Raw genomic sequence first — 20,236 nt, 5'->3', positions numbered from 1 at the left:
CTAGTTCCCTTGCTGTTTTGCAGTCCTCGATTTTCTTGACCTCTCTGTAACACTGAATTTTCTTGGCCAAACTCTTCTTGTGGATGCTCTCTCTCCCTTGGGCTCTTGTCAAACTGCTTTCCTCCTGGCTTTCCTACTTCACTGCTGTTTTTTTCCCCCAGTCCTTTTTGCTGGGTCCCCATCTTCTAATTGTGGCTGTCCTCCAAGGTTCAATCTGGGATGCCCTTCTCTTATTGAGCTCCATGGGTTTAATTCTTTAGTAGATAATTCCTGGCTCTGTGCATCCATCCCTAGACTCTATCCTGAGGACCAGCCCCACTTCACCAATTGCTTGTTGTATGTGGGTCCCATAGATGCCCCTAAGATATCTGAAAGTCAACATGTCTAAAACACAGTACACTATCTCTCTCCCACCTATCCCAAACTCACTCATCCACTCCTTTTCCAATCTTCCCCATTTCAGTTGAGGGGGACCACCTACTTCACCATCTTGGAGTCATCCAAGACCCCCTTTCTCTTTTTCTACTCCCTTCATATCTAAAGAGTTGCCAAGTTTGCTTGATTTTACCCCTCCTCCCTGATGTCTCTGGTCTCTTTTCCCTTCTTCCCACCCATAAAGCCCACAAACTCATGTCGATTCTCATCCCCTCTTGTTTGAGACTCCTGCACTAGCCTCCTACCTGGATATCCCACACTCCAGAGTTTCCTCTCGCCAGTCCTCCTCTACATGGTGGCCAAAATAATCTTCCCAAAGGATAGGCCTGACCCCATCATTCCATGCTTGATAACCTTCAGTCTCTCCCTATTGCCTTTGATCATGTGTAGATTTCTCATATTACCAGACTCTTGATGCTGGGTCTCTAGTCTGTCTTTCTAAACTTCCCCCACTTTCTGTGTCCCAAACAAACTGGCTCCCTTGCTGTTTCCCAGACTCACCCTTTCCTTTCCTGTCTCTTGTTCCCCATCCTTCCTCCACATCTCAGCCTCTTCAGATCTCTACTTCTCTTTGAGGCTTAGCTCAGGTTCCATTTCCTAGGAGAAACCCCTCTGGCTACATCAGGGTGCTCTCTCTCATTCTCTAATCATGGCAGATAAGCCTGCCCATGAGGCAGTATTCCATAGTGGTCAGAGAGTTGGTTTTAAAGTCCAAAAGACCTGGGTTCAAATCCTGAATTGCTAGAGGGAGTTTCCTCATGTGGAAAGTCCTTATACTGATGAAATCTCAGGTACAAATTCCCTCTCTCTATTTACCTGTGTCTATCTTGTTCTCCCCAGTAGAATAGAAGCTCCTTGAGGTCAGGGGCTGTTTGGCTGTGGCTTGGTGTCCCAAGTGCTTAGTCCAATGCCTTATAGATTGAACTCAGTAAAGCTTGGTGGGATTGAATTGGAATAACAGTAAAAGTGACAAAGAGAAGAGTCATGATAAGAAATAATAAAACATCTTTCTTTTAATGGGAAAAATATCAAAGGATGCACAGTAAATAGATTTTTCCTATGATTCCCCACCCAAGACTTGTGATTTCATCAGTGTAGGAAGTCCTTATATAGGACCTCCCTTGACCTCTCTTCTACATACAGCTTATGGTCTTAGAGCTGCTTAGAGCCCTAAAGTTAAGTGACTTTCCCAGGGTCGCCCAGTCCACCTGTGTTGGAGGTGGGCTTTGGACCCAGGTCCTCTTGGTGAGTCCAAGGCCAGGCTCTTCTCCTTTCTGCCATCACTGCCACAATGCCTTTCTTTCTTTAGGTAATGCTGTTGAATTCTATTTTCTTTTCTCTTTGCTTTTCAAAGATCTCTCATCTGTTCTCTGCCATCTTCTCTGGACAGCCCCCTCATGTTCTCTTGGGTATATATGTCTGAGTCTATGTTCTCTGAACCTTTGCAGAAGAATGTGGCCTCCCTGAGGGCAGAGACTATTCCAGCTCATGTTTTTTTTTTTTTTTAGTCTCTGCTACCTTGCACAGTGCCTGGTATACAATAAGTGCTTAATAAGTGTTTGTTGGATTTAAAGATAGAGCTTTACTTTTATGATTATCACACAACTACGTCTTCTTCATGAATGTATTCAGAGAGAGGGAAGGGAATAAACATTTATATAGTGCCTACTGTGTGCCAGGTACCACAAATATGATCTCATTTAATCCTTGCAACAACCCTGCAAGGTAGGTGCCACTTCCAAGGTCTCCTCTCTGCCATTTTAAAGGCTTGGAGTCTTTCCCATGCTCCTTAGGTCCCTTGGTGGCCGGCTTGGGTTCCTAGCCCCTCCTTCCAGTTTTACCATCCCCCCCCTCCCCAATTCTCCTGGGTGATAGTGGCCTTCCTCCTGTATGTCAGTAGGACAGTCTGTATTTTGTAGGTAAAACCAGATGAGCTAAGGCAAGAGAAGAAAACATTTGATATGAATGACAGCTGAGGAGATAATTAAACCCCAGAGATAGAAACTGTCAATAAGAAAACAAAAAAAAAAGAAAGCAAAAGCAAAAAACAATGTGGTTATAGAGGCCTGTCTGGTACCTGTTTGGGATGCAGATTTCATGAAGTTAATCACAAAACACCATTAGAAAATGACTCTTTGCCCCAGGTGTCCCATACCTAGGACTGATGGGAAGGAGCCATGCCAGGTGGAATATTGGAGAGAGACTCTTCTGGGCCTTCCTTCTCCAGATTTGAAGTACAGTGAGCCTCACTTCGAATACCATGTAACTCACCAACTTTTCTTTCTCCCTGGGCCTGCGGACCACGCATGAAAACATGCCCCTGCCTCCACGCAGGGATGGCCTTAGCTCCTAGACTTCACGTTCATATAAGACCTTTCCTAAGTTGATTCAGGTAACCAAACCTTTGGGTTTCCTGTTGCAATTCAGCTTGTTTCCTTGGCTCTCGGTAACAAGAAATGATGGATTTCACTCATGGCTCTGCCCATGTGCAGATGGAGAGAATCAGGCTTCATTCCAGGAGCTCTGAGCAAAAGCATAGATTCTTGTCAGAATCGCTGGTCATCAGGGCAGCATGGGGGATGTTTACAGGAGACCACAGCTCAGGGACAGAGCTGCCAAGACTCTCCATCTGCAATTGGCTTGGCAGCATAGAAATGATTTGATACTCAAACTTGATGCCCTCAATGTAAATACTCTCCATTCCCATGGCTGCAATGTATTAGGGGGCAGCTAGGTGGTGCTGCAGTGCATCAAACCCTGAGCTTCCAGTCAGGAAGACTCAAATCCTTACTAGCTGTGTGACCCTAGGCAAGTCACTTAACCACTGTCTGCCTCAGTTCCCTTATCCATAAAACGAGGGAATTGAACTTGATAGCTTCTAAATGCTCTCCCAGCTCTAAATCTATGATTCAGTGACCTACCTTTGTAAGGTGGTAAAAATGTTCATAAGAGTTAATTTCTATAAATGTGCTTTGACATGAAAATATAGAAACTGGTGAATATAAACCCAGTAAGCAACCTTGCCAAATGTGGGCATTTGTGAATGGAAATGGGTTTTCAAAGGTGCTATCAGTACCAAGTCAACTTGCCATGACGTTTTGTACCTTAAATGATAAAGGGGTGTGTGTGTGTGTGTGTGTATGTATAAGCACTTGGGGCACTTAACTCTCATTCTCACTAATGAGTTGAGCCCCCAGAACTCATCTATTACATCTTCTCAGGACTGGCAGTAGTAGTCCTAAGGATGTAGGGGCTATCTTTCCTAGTTCTGTTGAGGTGAGCCCCCATCAGTGAGTCTCCCACCTTGATTTTCATCTTAAAATCCTTCAGTCCAGTAGATTTAAGTGATTCCTAGAATAGAGTATTTACTAAGTTGTATAGTAATCACCAAATAGACTGGTACAGAGCATTCCCTCCCCCCTCCAAAAAAAAAAAAACAACAAAAAAACAAGCCTGTAACCAATTTTTTCATAAGTACATACAAGTCCAGAGGAAAGTGGGCTCAAGCTCAGAAAGCATAAGAGGCAAAGCAGTAATTCATAGCTCTTGTGCTCTATAAAATTTCTCCCCTTTGTGGGTTGTTAGAAGGGCCCCTCGAACATGAGGAAGCTTCTTTGCTGGACCCCTTGTGGGGCTGTAAATCTGCATCCAGTCTGTCCTTGACTCTGAATGCACACTCTGCTCACAGTCCTGAGGGACAATTTTCTAGACATGCTGATGAAAAGTCCTAGACACTACTAGAATCTACTCTAGCTCAAAAGCTCAAAAGGTTCACCTCCAGCCAATGTGGGGTACGAGGAAGGGAGGAAGGAGACCAAAGCTAGAGCTAAAGTGCCTCCCTTCCTCAAGGGCTTACAGCCACCTGCACTAGCTGGAAGCTGTATCTCCTCCAGATGTCTAACTTGGTTCCTGAGCTTGGATTCTTACTATAGGCTCCCAACAGGGCATGACTAAGCGACCTCAGTCAATCCAACTTTTCCAAACACTTTTCACATTTAATTTAAAGTTTAAGGTTACTGAGACTTAAAAAGCATCTTATCTCCTACTTTAAGTGGGGTGGAGTGTCCCAGTTGAGTGACTGAGTAAATAAATTCACCCCACCCTTATATAAACATAGGCCATTTTTATTAAGCTAGACATGCTGATGAGCACCCAGAGCTGATCCTTTGGAAGCTCAGAATTATATTATGAAACCACCAATCAAACATCCCATGGGCTTAACCCAGGTCTTGATGTCCCCGGGCTTTATTAATTCACACTGAGTTGTTTGGAGTTCCTGCCTTCCCCGTCCTCCAGGTTCCCTGAGCCTTCCCAGTAAGGTTACCTTCCTTCTACTCTCCACATATTATGTATTTCATCTCCTTCTGGTGAGGGACTATTTTTGCATTTCTTTCTGTCCCGAGTACTGTTCCTGTTACGTAGTAAAGCCACAAGAATACTTGGTGATGGTGGTGTACTTGGAACATTAATTAACTCTCTCCTTCCACAAGTCCCCTTCAGCTGAACCAGTCTGGGCTTTGTGTGGTGATAAGGCCATCTTTCCTGGTAGGAGACTGGGCAGAGGGCTTGTCCATTGCCAACTTGCCCTTGCCCACCTTAGCGGAAGAGCCAGCCTAATGGGGGCCATCCGTTTGGTTTGAGTCTGCTTGTCATCATTCATGAACTGTCCTTAAATACGCTGACTTAGGCAAAGGGTGATTAATGAACTGATCGTTGCCGGGAATTAAGGAAATCAGAAGTTGATGGAGTATGAATTCTCATTTAAAGGAGATTCTAAGGATTTTCCTCTTGAAAGCCCTCCTCCAAGTGGCTTCCACAGACCTTTCTATCTCTGCTTCACCAACTTTCCATTCCAGTCCAACTGGCTTCTCCACTGTTCCCTGGGTATGACCTTCTGTGCCCTACATATGTTCCTTCCCAGATCCCATGTTCAGAGGGCAGAGAGCCATCTCTGCCAGTCCCCACCTTTCCTGAAGCCCAGCTTGGGAGGTGTCACCTCCATGGCAGGCTGTGCCCAGCTCCCTCACTTAGTAGGGCTGTTCTTCCTAGCACACATGTGCCTCAGGAGAAAGTAAGATCTTGGAGGGCAGGGACTATTTTCTTTGTATCCCAGCCCGAGGCCTGGCACATAGTTGGAGCTTAATAAATGTTGGTTAAGTTGAGTGGACTCTCCTAACCTTCCATCGTTCTGTCCTTTAGAAACGCCACTGACTTTAGCAGCCCAGCTTGACAACTCTGTAGAGGTGATCAAAGCTCTCAAAAATGGAGGCGCCCACTTGGACTTCCGAGCCAAAGATGGAATGACAGCCCTCCACAAAGCCGCTCGAGCCAAGAACCAGGTGGCCCTCAAGGTAAAGGCTTGGCACTCAGGCTGTGATCTTCCCCTTGTGGACTGACAACTCCCTCTCTTTCCCAACACCTCTGAGTTAAGCACCTAAATGTTTATCATGCTCTAACCTGTTTTTCCTCAAATGAACTAAGCCTGTCCCCCAAGTACAGCTTGCAAATTTTTGAATTTTATTTTTTTCTTTGTCAAGAGGCTTATGTTCTTAGCTGTTAAAGCTACTGGTGAGAACTTCAGGTGCCAAGATGGCAGAGTGAGGAAGGAATCCTCTGAAGCCCTCCCAGGTTCCTCTCCAAACACCTAGAAAACCACTTCAGAATTGGTCTAAGAGCAGGGAAGCAGCTGTCAGCTTGGCAGGAAAGATCTGTCTCACTGGGGTGGGAGGAGAGCAGGCTCCAAGAGCAGCAGCAGCCAGCCTCACAGCAGGGGGCCTGCAGCAAGGCTCCAAACCTGGGGCAATCCACCAGTGAGACCCCACCCTCCTGCTAGTCAGCAGTCCTCTAGGCAAGTGAATAGTCTGTGCAGTGCCCCAGGACTCCACCCCCATGACCCTAGCCCAAGCCACCAATGACACCTTGACCACATTGTTGACCAATAGTGAAGCCTGTCTCTGTGAGACCCTGCCACTGGGCCTACCAGCAGAGAGATCTTGTTTCCATGGCAACCCAGCAGCAAGACCCCCCCCCCCCCCCCCATCTCTGGGGCTGGCCAGCAACAAGATCCCTCCTCCAGGGCCAGCCACCAGAAACACTGTTACCATAGCAATCCAGCACCCCACCTCTGGAACAGACCAGCAGGTAACCCTCATACCCAGGAGTGGCCAACAGGGAGGTCTTACCCCCCCATTACAAGCCAGAAGGGAAGCCTGCCCTCCAGAAAAAACAAACAGCTAAGCCCTGAAAGTCCAGTGAAACCTAGCAGTAAGACCCTGAGCCCCAGCACAAAAAGCATGGGACAATGCAGGACCAGAGCTCAACTCTCACATAAAAACACAGAGTAAAGGTAAGGGGCTGGAGCAGAATCAAGAAAGCAGGGATAGTAATCATGATCTCAGACAAAGCAAAAGAAAAATAGATCTATCTTGCTGAAAGATACCATAGACAATGAAGTCATATCAATATTAAACATATATGCACTAAATGGTATAGCATATAAATTTTTGAAGACATTGAATGAGTTACAGGAGGAAGTAGATAATAAAATTATACTAGCATACTAGACCTCAACTTTTTCCTCTCAGAACTAGATAAATCTAACCAAATAATAAACAAGAAAGAAGTTAAGGAGGAGAATAAAATTCTGAAAACATTAGAAATGATAGATCTCTGGAGAAAATTGAATGGAATAGAAGGGGATACATCTTTTTCTCAGCAGCACATGGTACTTACACAAAAGTCAGCAACCAAATGCAGAGAAGCAGAAATAGTAAATGCATCCTTTTTAAGTCATAATGCAATAAAAATTATATTCAATGCATGGATAATGGAGATTAAAAATTAATTGGAAATTGATCTAATCCCAAAAAATAAGTAGGTCAAAGAACAAATCATAGAATAATTGATAATTTCATTAAAGAAAAGGACAACAATGAGACAACCTACTAAAATATATGGGATGGAACCAGAGTGGTATTTAAGGTAAAATTTACATCTCTAATTGCTTACATCAATAAAACAGAGAAAAAGCAGATCAATGAATTGGGCATGCAGCTAAAAAAAAAAAACCTAGAAAAATAACAAATTAAAAAGCCCCAATTAAACACCAAATTGGAAATCCTGAAAATCAAAGGAAAGATTAATAAAACTGAAAATAAGAAAACCATTGAAATAATAAATAAAACTAGAAGCTGGAAGGAAAAAAGAAAATCAAATTACTGGTATCAATAAAATGAAAGGGGTGAATTTGCCACAAAGCAAGAGGAAATTAAGACAATTGTTAGGTGCTATTTTGCCCAATTCTATGTCAATAATTTGACGATCTAAATGAAATGGGTAAATATCTACAAAAACATAAATTACCCAGATTAATAGAAGAAGAAATACATAACCAAATCTTAGAAAAAGAAGTTGAATAAGCCATCAATGAACTTCTTAAGGAAAAAATCCCTAAGACCAGAAGGATTCACAAGCAAATTCTACCATACATTTAAAAAACAATCCCAATACTATTTAGAAAAATAAGTGGAGTCCTACCAAATTCCTTGTATGATAGAAATATGGTGGTGATAACTAAACCAGGAAGAGCCAAAACAGAGAAAGAAAATTAGGCCAATTTCCCTAATGGATATTGATGCAAAAATATTAACTAAAATACTAACAAAGAGATGACAGCATTATATCACAAGGATCACACATTATGACCAGGTGGGATTTATAGCAGGGATGTAGGACTGATTCAATATTAGTAAAACTAACAGCATAATTGACCATATCAATAACAAAGCCAACAGAAATCATATGATTATCTCAATAGATGTATAAAAAGCCTTTCACAAAATATAGCACCCATTCCTTTTAACACCAGAGAGCATAGGAATAAATGGTACTTACATTAAAATAATTAGTAATGTTTATCTAGAACCATCAGCAAGCATTTTCTGTAATGGGGATAAGCTAGAAGCCTTACTATCTGACTTCAGATAAAGAACTGATATTGATTGAATACAGACTGAATCATGCCATTTTTCACTTTCTTTTTTTTTCTTTTAAGTCTTATACAAAATGATTAATTCAGAAATGTTCTATGTAATTGCAAATGCATAACCTTTATCTGATTGCTTACCATCTCAGTGATGGGGGAGGGGAGAGAGGGAGGGAGAGTTAGAATTTGGAACTCAACTTTAAATAAAAATGTTAAAAAATTGAAAAATATAAAGCTACTGGTGAAACCTAACCTTATTTATTGAAGGCTGTTGCTGGGTCTGCCTGTGGGGAAAAGCAGCAGCATTCTTGCCATTGCAGGGTCAGAGACAGGATGCCAGGAATCTGGATTACATTACTTATCTTCTTCTCACACTGGCCTTTGTTTGGCATTTACTCTAACAAGGATTTTTTGTTTCAGATATACTCATTTAAATGTCGTGTTAAGTCAACTCATTTCCTTGTAAACCACCCTCAAGAGGTCACTCCCCTGCCAGAGCTGCTCCAAAGTGGCTAAGGTCATCACATGGATCTCCATTGCCCCTTTTCCACTGACCTCTCAGGGTGGTGTGTTGCATACAGTAGGCACTTAATGTTTATTGTGTGACTGAACACATTGGAACATTCCTTAAAGAGGCTGGCCTTTGGCCTTGGGGACTTGTTTAGGCAGGACACAACCATCTCAAGGGATGGAGCCTAGTGGTGCCAGGTGGTTGGCAGACATTGCTCACCTCCAGCTGCTGCCCTCCCTTCTACTGTTTCTGATTGACCAGGTTCCAGCTTTGTCTTGTCTTTCCCAGCAGCTTCTTAGGGTTGGCATGATGAGGTCCATCAAAGTGTGGCGGACGGTGAGCCTTCTGGTCCAGTCTCGGTGCCTTTCCTGGACATTCGACACGTGGGATGGAGGGTAATGACTGTGGTCTCTGGTTTCTTTGCAGACTCTCCTGGAGCTCGGGGCCTCTCCAGACTACAAGGACAGCTATGGCCTCACACCCCTGTATCACACAGCGGTTGTCGGAGGGGACCCTTACTGCTGTGAACTGCTCCTCCATGAGCATGCCACAGTGGGCTGCAAGGATGAGAATGGCTGGTGCGAAATTCACCAGGTGGGCTCGGGCTTCCCTCCCCCGCCCCCCCCCCCCCCCCTTGCAGAGAAAAGACTTCCCTTACATTGAGAGGCTGTTTACCAAGGCAATGTGTTAGAGTGGCTAGGGCGTCTCTCAAAATCAAAGAGACCCAGGTTCAAATCCTGCGTGATGCTAGGCCTGCTCTCTGCCTCCATTTCCACATCTGTAAAATAAACAGTTGGAACATTAAGTTCCTTCCAGCTGAAACATCTTTGATACTGAGAATCTACAAAAGACATTCCAAAAATCACAGGAAAGTAAATCGATTCTTGTGTCCTCCCTAATGACCTGCAGTAATATTCGTTTATTGAGCTACTGTGTCTCCTCGCATCAACAATTAATCCCTGAGTGCCCACGGGAAAGTCGACGAAGCCTCTTTGGACCCCGGTAAAATGCTAAACCCCTTGTCTCATGGGCTCCTTAAGGGGGAAGCTTTTTTTTCATACTGTTACAGCTCTAGAGAAGTAGGGGTTAGGAGAATGAATACCATCTGATCAGATTATCAGATCCTTACTGCAGCTGTGCACAACGAAGTCTCCAGGCCCCAGCCATGCTGAGGGAAAGTGCCCGATGGGTGGAGGTCAGAGGGCATAATTCAGAGCCCGGGTCTGAACTCAAATGGCAATGAGGACTCCAATACCAAAGTCTGTAGGGATCCCTGCAGGCTACGTATTGGCTTAGCATTAAATGTAATGTTATCTATAGGTTATTGCATTTTCACTTCTTTTGTTGTGTATTTCCCAATTACATTTTAATCACTTGGGAGTGTGGCAGGTCATAGGCAGCCCACGGCCGGATGTTTGATAACTTTTCAATAAAGTACCTTAAAGGGCATTTATCTGAACACTGGGGCTCAGGGGGAAAGTGACTGGCCCAAGGTCACACAGCCAATAAATTGGGATTTGAACTTAGGTGCTCTGGATCCCAGTCTAACCCTCTGTATACTGTCCCCACTACCCCGGCTCAGAGGAATGGGGCAAAGGAAGAAGAGACCAGTGGAGAGCTGGGGGAAGGAAGCACAGTGGTTAGCTTTGGCCTTGGCCTCAGGGAGATGTGGGTTCTAATCCCAGCAGGGCTCATGGTTCTGTGACCCTTCACTGCACCACCCTGCCCCTCCCTTGGCCTTAGCTTCCTCACCTATAAAAGGAGAATAGTTAGTACCTCCCTCACATGCCGTGACGAGGACCAAGCAAGATCATTTACGTCTGAAGCAAAACCTAAAACACTTTATAAATATCATCTTCCATTATTGTTATTAGGAGGCAGATGGCTTGCCCAGTGTTGGACTGGGAAGAGCTGGGTTCAAATCTTGCCTCAGTCACGAAGTAGGTGGATGACCCTGGGTAAGTCATTCAGTCTCTCAGCCTGGTGTCAAATGAGGACAGTAGCCCCCACCTGCCAGGGTTTTGTGAGTGTCCAGTCAGATAGCAGATGGGAGGTGCTTTGTAAACCTTAAAGCTCTCTATAAATGCCAACCATTATTAGTGGTAGTGTGCATTTATTAAACTCCTACTGCATGCTCTTGTTAGGATTGTTGTGGTCATTTTCTTGAGTTTGGTCTTCCAGTAGCAGTTTTCTTGGGGTTTGCCCACAATCCTTTGCAGATCATCGTTCACTTCCCCCACTGGGTCTCCACCCACCCAAGTTCCTAAGCCCTCCATCCCCAAGGACCAGCTGTTCCAGGAGCTCCGGGAAATGGGGAGAAGGAGGGGCGGGTGGGCCCCTTCCTTCTCCTCCTTTTGTGCTGGGATGCGAAGTTTCACTTTTTACTTGCTAATTACCCCCCTAGAGACTAGACTTCAGCTGGGCCCCATCCCAGGCCCCTTCTGCCACCAAAGTGATTTCCAGTACTGAGCGAGATAACTAGATTTCTCCTTCGTAATGGAATCTGGATGCCCCATGGAGGTCATTATAATAGGATTTTCCTTGCAGCCTCATCTCTGCCTGTCCTCATTCAGGGCCCTGGTGTGTGTTAGCTGGAAGGTCTCTGCTGAGCTGGCCTTCTGAGTGTGGCCCATCCCCGAGAGTGAAGCAATTTCTCTTCTTTGTAGGTCCCAGGCAGCAGCTCACATCTGGCTCCTCCTCCTGGGCACTTTCAAGGCCTGGGTCTGGGAAGCTCCTGTCCTCTCTTCCTAGATAACAAGGGCCCATGTGTGGAGGTGGGTGGGCTTTTCCCTGCTTCTCTTTGGTCCTCCTGGGCTGGATTCAAACCGTTTTGGCACCTACACTTTCAGCCATTCCTTGTCTAAGAGATGCTTCAAGAAACTCTCCACCTGGTCATTCAAGGGATGAGCCCTTGGCCTTGGGGTTGGGAGTCCCCTTCCCAAGGATAGCAGAGGGAAGCAGCAGGATGGGTATTCTCAGTTTGCTTTGTCTGTGGTATTGGATAGTAGGCGTGTATACTGTGCTGGGAGGCACTTGCCCAAGGTCACACAGCTAGTGTCTGGGGCAGGATTTGAACACCAGTCTTCCTGAGGCCAAGCCTGGCATTTTCTCCAGTTGCCCCACTACCTCAGGCCTAGGAAGTGACTGCAGCTAAACTGTCCTTCTGAATGTTGTTTACATGTTCCTTGCCATCCTTGGGCCTCAGAAATGTTCCCCTCTGTAAAAGGAGGAGCTTGCAGCCCGAGTACCATCCAGCTCTTGGTCTGTGATCCTGAGGGACCTGCCTGCAGTAGTAAGTGGATGGAGCGAGCTCAGTGGGAGCCAGCAGCACAAACTAATGCAAACATGGGCTGGCTTAGGAGAGTCAGAGTGTCCAGGAGGCCCAGGAAGGGGCGAGCCCCATGGGACTCCCACTGTCCTCTGCTCTGCACACTGGGAGTATGTGTCCAGTCTGGGGTAAGTGCCATGTTTAAGGAGGACATGAGGAGATGGCCAGTGTCCAGAAGAGGGCAGCTGGATGGGGAAGAAGCTTGAGGCCACATCTTAGGATTGGTTAAAGGAAGGGGGGGGCTGTTGAGCCTGGAAAATGGCAGAATAATGTTCTCCAGGCATTAAAGGGTTGCGAGATCATGGAGCATGATTTAGACCCCTTGTCTTGGCTCCAGAGAAAAGAACATGGAGCCTTGAGTGTCAGGATTCGGTTCAGTGTCTCCTCCCAGGAGGTCCTCCGGCAGAGCCTCCTATCAGGAGTGACGTCACAGGGCTGGCCTAGGTTGCCAAGTCACTGGTGTCCCTTCAACCACAAGCTTTGGGGATTCTGCTGAGACGTCCAGCTTCCAAAGATGGGGAGTGGCCCCTGCTGGCCTTTGGACTCCAGGAAGCAGATGCTGTTGTGATCTCCATGTTACAGCTGGGGAGGATGAGGCAGAGTTAAATGAGCTCCCCGGAGTGATCCCTGGACTTATGAGTAGATGCTAGGTTTGTATTGAGGTCTTCTGGACTCAGACCCAGAGCTCAGTGCACTCTGGCGCCACCTGGTGGCCTTCTGAGAACTCTTGGTTTGGGATCTTAACAGCTTCATTTTTCCATGGGGGAATGGCTGTGTCTAGACTGCCCCGAAATTTGGAGAGGGACAGAAAATACACTTAAGACTCTTTGTTCCCATCCACCCCCACCTTGGGCTCTTGGCAGAAGTGACTCTGTTGCTGCCTACTATTGCCATCCAGTGCCCAGACTCCCCAAAGAGACTAGGAGCATGGTTGAGTCCTGACAGCCGGCAGCTTTTCAGGTCCATCACCGTGCCCAGCACAGCCCAAAGGCTTTCTGGCCATGGCTTATGATTGTAGGATGTTTCAGCTGATGATCAGTGTGGAGGCGTGTACATGTGTGCACACAAATGTTTTGTAGATGTGTACGTGTATATGTGTGAGCGTTGGCCCCAATGTCATTCAGGCCCTGCCCCACCAGACCTCCTCCCCAAAGGCCTCCTCTTCGACAGACGGCTCAGTGCAACCAGTGCTCAGTTTTCTCTCCTGTGCCAGGTTAGCCTAATCTTCCTTGAAGACTTGTGTCCTGCCCGTACTGCTAATTCTTGTGCTTGGCTCCCCATCCTTGGAGGCCCAGAAACAGCCTTTGATTAGGTCCCCTCATCTGAAAGCCTGCAGGTCTTCTCATAGACCAGCTCCCCCATCTTCTCGGGATGTGGTGCTGAGGAAGCCCCTAGTGAGGGTGTGGCCATTGGAGCATCACCTCCAGGTCAGGAAGTTTAGGAGGCTCTGCTAGCCCTCTGTGGAGGGGCTGTTCTAGAGCCTCCCTTGTCCAGCTCTGGCACTGGTGACTGCTGTAAGCCCAGGGATGTTTCCTCTCAGTTGTGGCTACAGTTCTGGGTGCCTCTACCCTGCCTTACCCCAGGCGGGTACCAAACCTGAGCAGTAAAATCCAGGGATCCCTATCAGTTGTGGAGGGGGGGACAGACCACATAGCCCTGGGGACACAAGAGACAGGTAGCCAAGGTGCCACACAGTAAGGCTGGATGCCTTGTGTTGTTACAACTGTGGCCTCGCCGATGGCTTGGGGGAGGGCAGGAGCCTCCAAGGTCAGGCCTGGGTTCTGAGCCTGGTGAGTCCAAAGTCCTGGACTTAGGGTCAGGAAGACCTGAGTTAAAATCCTGCCTCAGACCCTTACTGGTTGAATGACCCTGGGCAGTTCTTTAACCCTGGCTGCCTCAGTTTCCTTAACTGAAAAATGTGGCCTTCGAGGTCCCTTCATGCAGCTTCCCTGGGCCTCAGTGTCTTTGTCTGTAAGTTGGGGGCTTGGGCTGGATGGTCTTTGAGGATCTTTCCCACCCTAATCTCTGAACTCCATCTCCACGGTCCCCTCCATCTCTGACATTCCCACATTCTCTGATCTTTATCTCGGCACCTGAATGCCCTTTGGAAAGGCCCAACAGGCCGCTCTGCTGCCATCTAGTGGTCCCTTTTTGCTCCACTCTTAGTTACACACTGCATTTCTTCCCTAGCCCAGCACTGCCTTCCTCTCCTCCATCCAGGTTCTAGTAAGATTTGAAGCTCTTACCTCATCGTGTTGGAAGAAAAGACTCTCCCTGGCTACTTTTGGCATGTTGCAGTTTTAGGATCCCCCTCCCCTTCAGATGGTGGGGTGCATTGCAGGGGGGAGGTGCCTGAGAAATCCTGGGTGTCTCAGTCCATCAAGGATGCCTTTGGGGCAATATCTGATGCACACTTAACATGGATGGCCCCCCAGCTTCTTTGATCCCTGCTTACTCAGAAGCCTGGGCCAAGCCCCTTGGGTCCCTTTCACACAGTCTTAGAGACTATCTGATACAAAGCAGATCTGAACAGGAACCGAGCTGACAAATCCTTAACAATTCATGATCTGCTTGCAGACTCACAGTGAGGGGCAGCTCCCTGGCCACCAAGGCCACATGTGGGGCTAAAATTCATCATTGGTGATTGTGCCTCACGTAGAGATTGAATTGTATCTCTGCACCGTCTGTCCTTTGCCTAGTTCTCCCCCCCGGGGGGGATGCTATAGAACAAGGTGCATGATAAATGCTTCAGGAGATACTTGATTTTGTGGGTGTGAGCATACCCTCTGCCAGTGTAGATTGCAGCCCCTCGTTCCCTGGTCTTCATGAGTTGTCATGGCTGAAAAGCTTATAACCCAAGGTTACACTTGGTGATGAGACTCTCATCGCTTAGTTAGACCGACCCTTCAATGGGCAGAGGGTGCAGGCAGGGGTCTATCTCCAAACTGGCAACTGGTTCTGGCCCCTGGGGGTCATGGTGGCTCCCACACTGAAGGAAGAGATGCCGTCAGTCTCTCCTGCAGTTTCTGCAGTCATGGGGGCTATTTCTGGCCTAGCTCCTGTGTTTGGAGGGCCCATGGTTTATGGCCATAGGAAGCAAGCATGTGGGGCAAGGGGCTGGGTCTGAAAGGTTACTGCCTCCTAAGTGTCTGACCTCTGTCTCCTGCAGGCCTGTCGCTATGGACATGTCCACCACCTTGAGCACTTGTTATTCTATGGAGCTGATATGGGAGCCCAGAATGCCTCTGGGAACACTGCCCTACACATCTGTGCCCTTTATAATCAGGTAAGGGGCCAAGACAGGGAGTGACAGGGAAAGAGGGTGGGCAGGTTTTCATTCAACATACATATAAGCTTTTTCCTGAAACAGAAATCCAACTGTTTAACATCAGCAGTGTGGCCTAGTGGATAGATCATGTTCTGGGTTCAAGTCCCTGATACATTAAAGTTGTGTGACCCTGTGAAATTCTTAGTGCCCCAGAATGTGCCACCCTACATTGGGAGAAGGCATTCCCTCCCTGGAGCTCCTTATACTGATGAAGTCTGCATTATCAGGTGTGGGGATAGTGCTGTCTCTGGACCCTGAAGTTTGAAGAGGTGGTGGGTGTGTGAGCAGGCCACAATACAGCATCCACCACGTCAAGTCCACCTTGGGGACTTTCCAGTCCAAGTAGCAGGTGAAACTAACATTCCAAGTTCTTGCCCTCTGAGATCACATCCCACTTCCTCTGGTGACAGCCTGTCCAGTTATCTGCACGCCATCTCCTCCATTGGGGATGGAGGAAATTTGCCTTTCTTCATGTGCTCAGAGCTTAGCACAATGCTTGGTACAGAGTAAGCACTTAATGAATGCTGTGGACTGACTGAGTCACCAGCTGGCCAGATGTGGTTGACCAGATGTGGGCAGCACATTTCTAAGTTGTCCCCCGAGGCTAGCAGAATAAAGGCAATCTGGGCAGTGTGTGCCATGGCTTCGGTCTTGGTGGTGGGGTAGGAGGCTACTCTGGTGGTCTCAGTAATCCTGAGCAACCAACTGAAGGTGCATTCCTAGACAAGAGGCTAAGGGTTGTATTTGCTATCATTTATTGTGCAGCCCCCTTTGTGGGGTCCTTACAGAAGGACATCATTACAGAAATGGACACTACCAGCAAGACACAGATGAATGAGGCAACCTTGCCCTCAGGGAGTTTAGAATCAGATAGGGAAGGAGAGGCATGCAGCCTGTGCTCAAGAGAGGAGCCACCAGTGGGACTTTGGGTTCCACACTGAGGGGCAGAGATCACTTCGAGCTGGGCAGGGGGCAATCTGGGAAAGCTTCATGGAGGTGACAGCATTACACTTGGGTCCTGAGGACTGGAGAGTGACTGAATCCTTTGAACTGAATCTGCCTTGTCTTCAGAGCTGTTATGAAACACAAGGCCAGCTGTTTGAGTTGGAAAATTGCTTTGGAGCATACAGTAATGGGGCCTCATTGCTGGAGAGAAACACAAATCACAAGGCGTGGTTGTAACAAGGGAAACATCTGTTCAATCATCTGCCTCTTAATTACTACCTTAGTTGCAGGAGGGGGGGAACCAGTCAAAGCAGATTCTTAATCTTCCCTGGTAGAGAGTGTATATATTATGCACCGTAAAAAATGGGGATTTTGGTGATAGTTTGTGTTTTAAACACTGAAGGAACTAAGGTTGGGGGGGAGGGAGATTTTACAGTGTTTCCATTTCATTTTTACCTAGAAAGGAAGGATTGTTAAAAATCACATTTGGGAATCTATTTGGAGAATTCTCAGTTCATTACTCTACATGGTCTCAGCCTTTTGACTCAATAGACAGATTCCAGGACAAGGTGTGAAGCGATGTTTCTCCTCTTGGACTCCTTGGCTTTCCCTATGACCTAATGCTGGGTCTCCAGATTCATCAGGATTCCACTGAGCGTCTCCTACAATGTCTGATGGACATTCCCTTCCCCTTCCATAAAACAGTGTAAAAGGCAGGCAATCCCTGTGGGAAGGAGCTGGTAGCAGGGAACAAGGAAGAGCTTCCTGGAGAAGGTGGTGTTTGTGCTTAGACTTTCAGGAAGCCAGGATGTAGACATGAGGAAGGAGAGTAGCCTTGGCATTGGAGACAGCCAGTGAAAGTTTATGAAGCTGGTCATTGGAGTGCTTGTGAGGAAGAGCAAGGAAGACCATTTTGGAGGATCCTAGAGTTGAATGGAGGGGAATGAAATGCAAGAAGACTGGAAAGGGAGGACCAGGGCAGGCCTTTAAAGGCCAGAAAGACCAACTTAATGATCCTGACGGTAATAAGGAGCCACAAGAGTGGATTGAGTAGGAGATATAAAATGGTCAGACCTGGGCTTTAGGAAAATCGCTTTGATGGCTCTTTGGAGGAGGGATTGGACTTTGGAGGACAGTTAGAAGGCCATCATAAGAGTCCATGGGTGAAGTGATGGTCACTGGCAGAACCCCTGAGAGTCCTCTCGCCAAGTCACTGTGAACAGACTACCCAGAGCCCTCCCCAAGATTCCTCATATTTACTGGCCTCACAATGAGCTGGGTCCCCAGAAAATATTTTAGATTCAAGAGACAAAGGGATTGTTCCACTCTTTAATTAGGAGGAAGGCTTCACCACCACATTAAGTGGATCCCATAGGGCAAGCTAATAGGAGAATATGGATTGAGAAGTCACCCAGAAAGGACTGGAACTTGCATCATGGGAGAGAATGCCTAGGCTGATGAGGTCACAGATCTAAGGGTTTATTTGAGCAGAAAAGAGAGAGGGCACTGAACAATTTATTAGGCACCTATTTGTGCCAAGCACTACAACAGACTGGGAACTCACAGACAAAAGTGAAATAACCCCTGTCTTCAAGGGGCTGATATTCTGTTCAGGGCATCCTAGGCTCTAGTCCTACTTACAAGCTGTGTGACCCTGGTCAAGTCACTTCTTCCCAGTTCTCAGTTTCCTCATCTGGAAAATGGGATGGTAATGGCTGCAATCCCCGCCACAACCTGCTATTATGAGAAAACCCTTTCCCAAATTAAGTGTCCTGCCAACGAGAGTTAGTCATTATTAGTGATGCTGATAGTAGGGATGTTGATGGCTATAAAGGAGACTCCCTTGTTGGGATGGCAGGCCTTTCTGTCTCATGTGATAAGCCACTTCTAAACAGGGTTTGGTCAGGCTCACCTTGGGGTGGTCTGTTACTACTCTGGAACACCATGTTAGCAACACCTAGAACCAGGAAGACATGGTAAGAAAGGTGGGGATTTGAAGTCATTGGGTTTGAATCCTGGATAATTGCTACTTGTGCAGCCCTGGACAAGCACCTTTCCCTCTTGGGGCTTCAGTTCCCTCCTTTGTAAATAAGGTAAAGGCCTTCTAAGGTCCTTCCCAACTCTCAGCCAATGAACTGGTGATTCACTGTAGCATAACAGCCTCCCCCAAACCTTGTCTTCTTGGTCAGGTTGGAGGAGGCAGCATAGAGCAGATAGTGGAACAAATGCTCAACCTTGGATCAGGAAAACTTGGATTCATATCCTGCCTCTGACACTGCCCCCATCTGGCCGCTGATGCGTTACCCAGACTCTAGTTCATCCTTCAATCAGCTGTCAAAAAAAGCACAGGTCTGACCATGTCACATATAACACACCTGCTCAGTAATCTCCGGTGGCTCCCTATAACCTCCAGAATCAAATACAAAACCCTTTATTTGGCATTTAAATCCCTTCATAACTGCCCCCTCCCCAACACACAGACACACACACACACACACACACACCCACACCCCTACCTTTCCAGTCTTCTTAGATGCTACACTCTCTACCACATACTCTCTAATCCAGTGCCACTGGCTTCCTAGCTGTTTCTCATACAAAAGAATCTATCCCTAAGCTCCAGGAATTTTCACTGACTGTCCCTGATGCCTGGAATGTTCACCTTCTTCATCTCTACCTCCTGGCTTCCTTCCTTCCTTCTACAGGAGGCCTTTCCAGATCTTTCTTAATTCTACTGCCCTTCCTATATTAATTATTTCCGATTTACCCTGTCTATAGCTTATTTGTACATAGTTTGCATCTTGTCTCCCTCATTAGACAGGAAGCTCTTGAGGGTAGGGGCTGTCTTTTGCCTTTCTTTGAATCCCCAACGTTTAGTATTGTGCCTGGAACATAGTAGTAGCTGTGTGGTTATGGGCAAATAACTTTATCTCTCTCAGGCTCAGTTTTATCAACTATAAAATGAAGATACCAAAAAATAGTAAATTGCCCAGGGACACCAGACTATTTGTTGTTCAGTTGTTTCAGTCTGTCCAACTCTTTGTGACCCCATTTGAGGTTTTCTTGGCAAAGGTACAAAAGTGGTTTTTGCCATTTCCTTCTTCAGCCCATTTTAAAGATGAGGAAATCAGAGGAAACAGATTTAAGTGATTTGCCCAGGGTCACACAGCTGGTTAGTGTCTGAGGCTGGATTTGAACTAAGGAAGATAAAGTCTTCTTGACTCCAGGCCCAGCACTCTATCCACTCCACCACCTGATTACCATCATCATAGAGGGTTGTAAGGTTTAAGAAGATTGGTAAGGCATAAAGGGCTTTAAAAGCCAACCAAAGGATTTTCTATTTGTTCCTGGAGGCCACAGGAAGCCATGAGAAGTTGTGAAGTAGGGGGGTGGGGGAGACATGATTGGACCTGTCCTTTAGGAAAATCACTTTAGTGGCTGAATCTTTGGAGGATGTACTGGAATGGGGAGAAACTTAAGGCAGCCAGACCACCTTTTCTAGCAACTATTGCAGTAGTCCAGGTGTGTGGTGATAAGTATATGTGCCAGGGTGGGTGCAGCATCAGAGGAGAAAGGGGGTGTGTTCAAGAGATGCTGCAGAGGTGACATTGACAAGAGATGCTGCAGAGGTGACATTGACAAGAGATGCTGCAGAAGTGACTGGCAAGAGATGCTGCAGAGGTGAAATTGGCAAGAGATGCTGAA

At 46.7% G+C, this 20,236-nt stretch overlaps 1 protein-coding gene across 1 annotated transcript in view; it reads left to right on the top strand.

Annotated features, from left to right (window-relative positions):
• SHANK2 (SH3 and multiple ankyrin repeat domains 2) overlaps positions 1–20,236 on the top strand; it is a 717,699-nt gene that overhangs the window by 110,082 nt on the left and 587,381 nt on the right. Inside the window, exons 7-9 of the mRNA XM_036763425.1 lie at positions 5,635–5,786; positions 9,357–9,524; positions 15,428–15,544. Of these exons, the coding sequence (XP_036619320.1) occupies positions 5,635–5,786; positions 9,357–9,524; positions 15,428–15,544 (437 nt within the window). The remainder of the gene's footprint in view (positions 1–5,634; positions 5,787–9,356; positions 9,525–15,427; positions 15,545–20,236) is intronic.

Source organism: Trichosurus vulpecula, chromosome 6 (assembly GCF_011100635.1).
Source record: "Trichosurus vulpecula isolate mTriVul1 chromosome 6, mTriVul1.pri, whole genome shotgun sequence".
NCBI lineage: Eukaryota > Metazoa > Chordata > Mammalia > Diprotodontia > Phalangeridae > Trichosurus > Trichosurus vulpecula.
The sequence above is the reverse complement of the archived record's forward strand: the minus strand, read 5'-3'. Positions and strand labels throughout refer to the sequence as shown.